Below are 10,422 nucleotides of genomic sequence, written 5' to 3'. Positions count from 1 at the left end.
AGCTCTACACCTTGTTATCTCAGATTCTCCAGCATCGGCAGTTCCTATTATCTCTGATACAAGGTAGGATACCTTTTTCAAACAAAAGAGTAAGTCTGGTCAGTAATTATTCCACTCATTCAGAATTTCACCATCCAGTTGATGTACCAAAAAACTGCATGCAATGGGGGAGTATTCAGAACAACACAGGGACACAACCTTAAAATTAAAGCTCTGTCACTCAGAGCTGATAGGCAGAATCTTGTTAAGGCAAAAGGGGCAGACCTGGGCTGCCTTTCCAGAGAAAATCCATCAAATCGAACACTTATCAGGCAGTGGCAAGGCCACTACTGGATTCATGTCTGGAATCAAGACCCCAGGAAGAAGGCCTGGCCAGTTAGAGCTGCTGGCCTCCTATTGCCACTTTTAGTGAGCTCGTAGCCCGACATTTTGTCAAGAGTAGTTGCAGGGAATAAGAGATGGAGAAAGAGCAAGATATCCCAAAATCTCTCTGAGTAGGCTCAAAACACAACAATCTTATTCCCCTCACAAACTGGGCTCTGCGACATCTCTCTGAAAGTTGGCAGGGAAACTGAGTTTAAGAGCCGCGAGGTTATGCTGCAGCTCTATAAAACCCTGGTTAGACCACACTTGGAATATTATGTTCAGGTCTGGTTGCCTCATTATGGGAAGGATGAGGAAGCTTTAGAGAGGGTGCAGAGGAGATTTACCAGGATGCTGCCTGGAATGGAGGGCAGGTCTTATGAGGAAAGGTTGAGGGAGCTAGGGCTTTTCTCATTGGAGCAAAGAAGGATGGGAGGTGACTTAATAGAGCTGTGCAAAGTGATGAGAGGCATAGATAGAGAGGATAGCCAGAGACTTTTTCCCAGGGCAGAAATGACTATTATGAGGGAGCATAATTTTAAGGTGATTGGAGGAAGGTATAGGGGAGATGTTAGAGGTAGGTTCTTTACACAGAGAGTGGTGGATGCGTGGAATGTGCTGCCGGCGGTGGAACTGGAGGCAGATACTTTAGAAACATTTAAGCGACTCTTAGATAGGCACATGGATGATTGTAAAATGTAGGGTATGCAGGGTAGTTTGATCTTAGAGCAGGATAATAGGTCGGCACAACATCGTGGGCTGAAGAGCCTGTACTGTGCTGTACTGTTCTATGTTCTATATTCTACGTTCTTGTCGACAGCTGCATCCATCTGAACCTCTGCTCCTTGCTGTTGGACCTAGAGCTGTTTTCTTTTGCAAAGTGTCCTTTGTTAAAAGTTCAAGACCTATACATTGGTCCAGTTGATGTTAGCTTAAATTACTGTTCAGATCATAAACCCTTGGTGTGAAGAAGACCCAAGGCCATCATGAAATATCATACAGATGACCTCCACAGATGTCAAAAATGCCCCCTCAATCTGCCCCCAATCCCCAAACAAAGGATGGCCAGAAGATCATTGGAGTAGAAAAATTCCCATTGGATGCTGTTCCAAAATAAGTGATAACAAAACAATATTGAAATCAATGGAATAAAAGACTGGGCAATGCATAATAGAAGCTGCCAATTCCTTAGTGCCTATTTTGTATTACCACATAAGAGACATTTAAATCCTAATTATCTTCGAGAATTCATCTTTCCAGGAATTTCTAGATCGCATATGTAGGGATCACATATATGATAGCTGTGACGATAAAGCACTGGCAGTGTATTCTTAATTCTTTTTTATTACACTTCATAATTTCATACCATTAAATAATGTGAAATATTCCTGAAAATGAAGACAAACCTCTGATACATGTGAGGGTGTCTCATATAACAAGATGAATGGGGCTTAATTGTCTACAGGCTGGATTAAACTGTATTTTGAGGTACAAAGACTCATGTTCAGTCCTTAAGGAGTGTTGTAAGTGCTGTTGACATTTAAGGTGGTTTAGTTTCGTTTCTAGTCGCCATAGTAACATTAGCTAATTAACAGTATTTAAGTTCTGGGTGCAGATTAAAGCAATTCTGTCATCAAAAAGGCTTGAAAAGCTGAGTTCAAATCCTTTATTTCCATTGTTAAATGTTGATCATTTGAAGAAACAGTGTTCCTGCAGATCAACACTTATTGCATTTCTTATTTTCATTTTAGTAAATGCTGCATATGTAACACCTATTAGATGTGCCTTTAACCAATAAATTACCAGGTATGTTACTGCCTTGCAATTTAAACAGGATATTATATGTCTCATACTTTATGATGGTCATTGGCTGATATTACATTCTGTGGCATCAGTCACACCTGAAAATCATCTAAGCATTGAACCTTTATAGAGGTTGACTCATGCTGTTCTGTATCTCGGTGTATAGTGACAGAGTGTAACAACAGTACCCTATTGTAACCTGAACCAGACATTCTTATCTTTTACACTTCTTCAACCATGCTGAAAGTGGACTGGGTAAACACAAAACCTGATCTGTATCAATGAGCTACTCGATTTCCCACTTGGGTGAACACAGAGAGCAGTGTCAGAGCTGTGGGAGGTATTCAAGGAGGAGATAGAGAGGGCTCAGAACAAATACACTCATGCAAAGGAAAAGTGTGAGAATCCTGAATTTAGAACCCCTTCCCTGAATGTCAGGAAGCATACAGGGTAGGACGAGGCAATAAAGGGAAGCTGTTATCAGATATCAAGGACTAAACAATATTGGCAAGTAAAATCAAGGTTAAATGAAAGATATTTTATAAGTACATAAAGAGTCAGGGAATAACTAAGAAACGAGTAGGGCTTATTACAGACTAAATGAATAACATTATTTCATTCATTCGTGGATATGGGTGCAATTCAGTCAACATTTCCTGTCATCCCTGATTTCCCTGGAGAAGCTGTAGGGATACTGACAGCGCTGTTGGGAAGGGAGTTCCAGAGTTGGATCTGTTAAGGGAAAGTTTGTATTGGTTGAGTTGGCAACAAGTGACGGGAGTAGCATGTCTGATGTAGTCCGCATGGCTTCGAGAAAGTTTTTGACAAGGCTCCACATTGCAGCCTGGAAAGATTCAAGCCCATGAAATCCAAGGGAATTAAAAATTGGGATCAGTAGCAAGAAGTGAATCCTCTGCATTTCGTAATGTCAACATGTGACATTTGTGACTGAATTTTGTATCTCTTGGGGTTCTGCAGGATTCAGTTGTTGGCCAGATGATTGATAATGAACCAGAAAGCTGTGGACTACAGTATAGGCAAGCTGACTCACAATCCCTTCAAAACTCAGGAGCAAAACAACAATCATTGAGAAGGGTGTATCAACACAGTTAGGACTGGTCTGACAACAGTGAACCTCAATCGCACCTCGTTCTCAGCAGGTGAAAGGGGACAGGATCGAAATCATTCCCCTGTAGGTAATAGTCAAAAAAATGTCCAGAAACCTAAAACTTTGATTTTTAAAAAAAATTCATTCGTGGATATTGGTGTCGCTGGCTAGGCCAGTATTTATCACCCATTCCTAATTGCCTAGAGGGCAGTTAAGAGTCAACCACATTGCTGCGGGTCTGGACCAGGTAAGGACAGCAGTTTCCTTCCCTAAAGGACATTGGTGAACTATTGAAATAACTATGAGATAACTATAACTGTCCTGTAAATTACCAGAAGAATGCAGTGACTGTATAATGTTTTCACTGCCTTGTGAGTTAAGTATGGCATACTCGTGCTTGGCACTTGCTAAAGGTATTGTTTCAACTCATTAATGTTTACAAAGTAGAGGAGCGAGATTTCTTGGTGTAGTGTTCAGCTATTCCGTGTTTAATTATGTAAGTCTCGTAACTGATCTATGCTCATTGTGCTTGATTGGTTAAGCTTCGGTGTTGACGCAGGGGTAATGTTAACAGAAAGTATTAGAAGCTGATATTTTGCGATAGAGATATTTTGAAATTCCTGGAAATAAACTAGTTGCATACTGAGACAGTATGCCATCACTGCATTGTCCCGCGATAGATAAAATATATAGTATTCGGTACTCATCTCACTTTGCCATAAATATAGTGTAGCAAGGAGTACCACACATTTATCAAGGTAATAGTGATGAAGGAAGCATAGTTCAGAGGAAATTTCTAGCTATGTCGTGATATTGTTCTGTAATATAAAAGGTTGTGTTCATTACACAAGCATTCATAGGGCTCATCTCCATCTATTCTTAGCAAACCCCTGTGTGTTTACTCTTTTTGAGGTTGCTTCACGACTCAAATTAAGTTGCCATAGTCTTACCAGATCATAAGGCTGCTCTGTCATTAGAGAGAGATGACTGACAGTGATTTAATCTGAGGGCCACCATACCTCAAGCAAGAGGAGAGAGGTTGAGAAGGAGAGTCCTTCAAGGCAATCTCAGCTGACATAGGGATTGAACCCACACTGTTGGTATCACACCGCTTTGCAAACCAGCCCATCCAAGCTAAACCAAACCCCACTGCGCTACCAGGACAGTGGCAACACAGTCAAATTAAATGTTCATGCAATGCCAAAAGGAACAGATTTCTGGCCCCATGCTGTGAGGAATCTGTGTCAACATCAGCGCTACTGCCAAGACTTCTCTTGGTAACAACAATGATTCTTTGCAAATAAGGAAAAAAAAACAGAGAGTGTTCTGGCTGGAATCCAAAACAGTTTAGATATTATAATAAATATTTCTTTTTCATACCTAACAGCACATGAGGCAGCCCATTTTAACCCTAGTTTTACAACTAGGCAATTGTGTTCTGGGTAATTTCCATAATAAATTGCCTTTATTAAATCCCAAAAGGGAAACAAATCAGATTCAATGGGGTTGAGGACAGTCACCGCCACATTCCCATTGGAAAGATCTACCCTGAGTGTTGTCCCTCCACTGCTGTCCAAAGTGGGGCTCAAACCTATAACTTGCCTCAAAAATCACTGTCAATTTAAAAATTGAAAAATTGAGTTTGATGAATATATGTTAGGGATGGCTTTCAAGGAATATGGAGTAAAGGCAGCGGCATGGAGTTGAAGATCCTATCTATTTAGTTCTTAAGAGTCCATCAGGATGAAGGATGATGTCTTTTCACACTGGTGTTGTGGACGTAAACGGAGTAAACAGTCCAAAATGGAACCTGCACATGCTGCCCCAGGAGGTGTTTCCTGTAGCTGGTGGATGGGATGTGCGGGTCTCCGCATAATCTTTTCACTTGATCACCAGCCGGGCTTGTTGGAGGTGCACAAAATGGTTGGCACATTTGCATTTTGGGCTTCCCCGGCATGCTCCCATCCATCCAGGTGAGGGAGCTGAGGTTGTATAGCCAAGGACATTTCCCCACCCGGTTTCCGTATTTCAGTGGGGATGCCATCTACACAGTGTCTTTGTTGGTCCCAGCTGTCAAGTGGCCTTTTCAATCTCACGTCGAGCTGAAGTTGTGCTGAGGTGGTGAAGGGTAACATGCTTGAGAGCACTCACATTGAGGACTGACTCTCAGTTCAGGGGATCCTCAAAGTGCTCCTTTTAACAAGTGCTGACTGCTTCTCCGCCCTTGATGAGGGGGCCTCAATTCCCAGCTCTCAGTGTGGTAGGCACTTGGGTAGTAACGCCATAAATGCTGTGGCTTTAAGAGGTTATTTTGTCCTTTTTTTTTGAAGAGAGGTTTTAAGGCAGAGGTGGAGAGCAGTCTACCAGAACCACTAAAGCAAACAGTTTGTAAGGCCTTGGATTTTTTTTTAAAGTTAGAACAATAGAAGCAGCCTGAATGGGTAAGGTTGAGCTCTCACAGATCCAGGATTTTTAGGCTTTTTTTCAGCAGTTGTTGCTGGGGTCTCAGTAGAGTTGGAAGGCAGTGAATCTCTCCCGACTGCTACACTCTCTCTCTGAGTTTTCACTGGATATTTTTCCTCTTGGGCTGCTGGAGTTGCATGTGAGACAATTCTGTTTTCTGAATTTGCCTTTTGCCAAGAGTGTGTTTATGGAATGTTACTATATTGGAACTGTTACTATTCCGTACTAAAGTAATCTATTAATCTGTTAAGTTTTCCAATAGAGTTGTTATTCCAAGTTCCTCTTTCTTTTGTTGTAGTTCAACTATCGTGTTTGGATAAATTATGTTTTGCTTAACGTCGAGTTGTTTGACCAGTCAAATTGCACCTGGAACACAGCACCTCACATTTACTTTTAAATCAGAAAAGAATTAGGCTCTAGGCTACTTTCTTAATATATTTTGAGGGGGTCTGATCTGGTCCATAACAAAGGGTTGTTATTATTGAGTTTAAAAAGACTCCATGGCCACTGGGTTCAGTACTGACATGCTGAAACCTGTTGGAAATCTGCACACAAAATGTCCACACGTTTCTTTAAATCCTCACTGAAGTACAGAATCTCTCTACCATCCAAATACTGAGAACTTCTCCAAATGTCCTTGCTTGCGACTTGATGAATAAACTGATTTTCAATGAAACTGTTGAATAGGTGTGTATTCTAAAACAACCTCAACTCACAAATTAATGCAATGCATCTGGGGCTAGATGGTGGGTGAAAGTAGTGGGACTCTTCTGAAGTTGAATTGATCCTCAATGTGTTTTATATTTAAAATAGATACAACTTTTATATACAATTGGCAAAATTATTAGTGCCTTGAAACTGATGATATTATTCAGGGAACAATCACTGTTCTATTGTTTTATAAAAACCAAAAGAACTGCTGATGCTGTAAATCAGGAACAAAAACAAATTTGCTGGAAAAGCTCAGCAGGTCTGGCAGCATCTGTGGAGGAGAAAACAGTTAACGTTTCGGGTCCGGTGACCCTTCCTCAGAACTGATGGTGGCTGGGAAAACATCAGTTTATATGCAGAAACTACACATTACAGAAACTGCCACTACACACCCCCTGTTGTTAGTCACTAACAGTCCCCATTAACAACTATTCACCCTCCCAGCCTGATCGTTAGCAACTCCTTTGTCTGTCCAACTGTCTTTCTCTCTGTTTGGGTTCTATCCTATTGTTTACTCCCTACCCCACCCACCTCCCTATTTTCTGCATATAAACTGACGTTTTCCCAGCCACCATCAGTTCTGAGGAAGGGTCACCGGACCCGAAATGTTAACTCTGTTTTCTCCTCCACAGATACTGCCAGACCTGCTGACCTTTTCCAGCAACTTTGTTTTTGTTCTATTGTTTTATTGTGGATTGGGTGTGTGCAATGTGGGAAATGACCTAAAAAGAGAGAAAAGCACAGTTTGCTTCATAAATGCCATCTCTGTGCTTGGCAATTTACGAATTTTTACAACCTTTGCATTGGTTCTTATTCAGACCAGCATTAATGAGTCACGTGACCTCCTTTGCTCCAGAAGGAAGTGACCTAAGCTTGTTCCTGGGGTACTTACTCCCATCGTTATTGAGGGTTGCAAATTCTGTCTGCTTCTCTGTGCATCCTGCACTGTTGCACACCTTCATTTGCAGTTCATACCACGTGGCCTCCTGCAAGTCGTACAGGATGTATGACTTGGACAGGGTCGTCCGCTGTGCTGTCGTCCAGACTGTTGTCCCAAATGGCCGATATTCAAGGGTGAACATGGTGATTGGACAGCCACCATCAATCCAACCAAGAAGATTCAGCCTGATCCTTGTGGTGTTGACACTGGAGAACAGGTCCTGTTCCTTGGCAAACTGTGGCTCTGTAAGGAAAAACAAATGTCTCATGAATAATATTCATAGATTTTTGTTTTCCTAACTTTTTCTACTTGTAATAATTCTTCTTTCCTCAGACAGCATGTCTGTAGTCCCTTGATGAACCAATTCAAAAATCTTTTGTACGTAAGCAGGTAACTTACATGGAAACTTACTTCTACTGAGAGTTCTGTTCTCCCATTAAATGTGGCAAATTATTAGTTTGTACATGTTAGTGGACTGTCATATATTACAAAAGGGCTATATATTCAGGAAAAGAACTCATCATAACAGGAGTCAATCTTTCCTTTCAAATAAACATAATAAGGTTTTATAAGTTTTTCATTTTCTGCTTCACTGATCTAGAATCATTTCTTATAAGGATTTCTGTGGAATTGGCTGAAAGTGTAGCTGATGCGTTTCAACTTTTACTCTCAGTTCAGCGACAGCCTGAGGGCAACATCTTGAAGGTCAACTCTCATGGATAGTTAAATGAGGTGTACTGGCAAGAGAGCACCATAGCTATCAGCTTGTGCTTGTGGATCAGAATCCCTCACTACAGCTTTCTCTTTGAGTTCTGGAGATTATCGCTTGAGACATTTCATGGGATTTATTCTTGGGATTTCTGGCATGGCTGGTGTTTATTCCTATAGAAATAGAGTAGTTTTACAAGCTACTTTGGAAGGCATTTAAGAATCAATCACATTGCTGTAAGACTGAAGTAACATTTACTCTCAGATTGGGTAAACATGAGTGGGTTTATTTCACTGATACTTTTCTTTATTTCAAAAATATACTTTATTCATAAAAATATTTTTATATACATAGTCACAAACGCAGTTTGGTTCTGCACAGTAGTGCATGAAGAAACAAATAAACATTGGAGTTTGACTCTATCCAGCAATGGCATTTCTTACTTGTACAAGACTATGTTTATATCTATTTGAGGCACAGGGTGGTGTGGTGGGGGGGCATTGTCAATAACTGAACGGACACCCATTTAACTTCAGCAGAAAGACCTTAGACGGTGACCCTTCCCCACTGCACCTTGGCAGTAGCTGCTCCAGGCTTTAGTGCATCCCTCAGCATGTAGTGCAGGACCTTGGAATGAGCTAGTTTGCAATACTCGGTTGAGGTCAACTCCTGGAAGGCCAACAAGTTTCGGACAGACCAAAGAGAGCCTTTCACTAAGTTGATAGTTGATGTTCGACTCTGTGTATGACCCAGGGGACAGACTGCTGCTCGGAACGAACCTCAACATAAACCACTGCATTGTTCTCCAGGCTTACTTTGCAAAGGCACATTCCAGAAGGAGATGTGTGACAGTCTCTACCCCGCAGCAGCAGCTTCGAAGGCAGCATATTGTCGCATAGAGTGTCTGGGCGTACATGAAGGATCCCACAGGTAGTGCCCTTCTCATCACCAGCCAGATGAAGTCTTGGTGCTTGCTGGAAAGTTCTGTGATGAGGCATTCTGCCAAATGACTTGGACAGTCTGCTCAAGGAATAACCTGAAAGGATCCACCCTCTCCTTTTCCCGCAGGGTCTCCAGGATGCTGTGTGCTGACCACTTCCTGATGGACTTGTGGTCAAAGGAGCTTTTCTTTGTAAACTTCTCCATGAAGAACAGGTGATATGGAATAGTCCAACTACTTGGAATGTTTCGGGATAATGAGGCAAGTCTCATACTTCACTATACCATAGGCAGTTAGAACCTCAGTCCATGGCGACACTTGGTGTTTGCACACCGAGGGTCTATGTACATGTTGATGCAGCTGCACACAAAGGTGGCCATCAGGATGAGGGTGACATTGGGTACATGCTTACCCCGCTTATCCAGAGCTTCGTACATGGTGTCCCTGCAGACACAGTCCATCTTAGACCTCCAGATGAAGTGGCAATTGGCTCAGGGTACTGCAATGGTGTAGTTTCAGTGAATGGGCCAGACCTGCACCACGTACAACAACAGACAGGGTGCCTCAACCTGATGACCACATTTTTACCCACAATGGCGAGGGATCAGTGCTCCCAAAAGCCCAGTTTCTGCTTCACCTTGGCAATGCATTCCTTCCAAGTTTTTGCACACATCCCAGCCCCTCTGAACCATTTTCCCAGCACCTTCAGGCATTCTATCCTGATGGTGAAGGAGATAAAGAATCGGATGGCCCAGTTCCCGAAGAACATGGCCTCACTCTTGCCTTGATTTATTTTGGCTCCCGGGGCTAGTTCAAACTGGTTACAGATTCACACTGCTAGTGGATTTGAGCAGAAAAATGCGATGTCATCTATTACAGGGAGTTTTGACCTGCAGCCTCCACTGCCTGGAATAGTCACCCCTCTCAGGCTTGCATTGCTCCTAAAGGCTCTACACAACACACAAACAAGGCAGGAGGGAGTGGGCAGCCTTGCCCTACTCCAGATCTAATTGCGAAGCTTTCTGATTCCCACCTGTTGATAGAGACCGCACTAACGATGTTGGTGTAGAGCAGTCAGATCCATTTGCAAATTCCCTCCCCAAAGCCCATTTTGGACAGCACATCCCACATGTACTTGTGTGATACCCTGTCAAAGGACTTCTCCTGGTCCAGGTTAATGAGGCAAGAATCCATCCCCCCATCCTGTACATAGCTGATCGCATCCCTGAAGAGCATGAGGCTCTCAGAGATTGTCCTGCCTGGTACAATTTTGGTCTGGGTGATTCACCGATTGCAGAGCAGACCTGCCCGGTTGGCGATGACCTGAGACAAGATTTCATAATCTACTGGAAAAACTCAGCAGGTCTGGCAGATCTGTGAAGGAA

The 10,422-nt window shown here is 42.4% G+C and overlaps 1 protein-coding gene across 1 annotated transcript in view; it reads right to left on the bottom strand.

Moving 5' to 3' along the window:
- The window catches only part of LOC109910887 (Down syndrome cell adhesion molecule-like), a 490,591-nt gene that overhangs the window by 46,243 nt on the left and 433,926 nt on the right, over positions 1 to 10,422 (bottom strand). The window contains exon 24 of the mRNA XM_048603034.1: positions 7,341 to 7,631. Within this exon, the coding sequence (XP_048458991.1) occupies positions 7,341 to 7,631 (291 nt within the window). The remainder of the gene's footprint in view (positions 1 to 7,340; positions 7,632 to 10,422) is intronic.

The sequence above is a fragment of the Rhincodon typus genome, chromosome 11 (genome assembly GCF_021869965.1).
Source record: "Rhincodon typus isolate 14 chromosome 11, sRhiTyp1.1, whole genome shotgun sequence".
Lineage (NCBI taxonomy): Eukaryota > Metazoa > Chordata > Chondrichthyes > Orectolobiformes > Rhincodontidae > Rhincodon > Rhincodon typus.
This window is presented reverse-complemented; position numbering and strand designations above follow the sequence as displayed.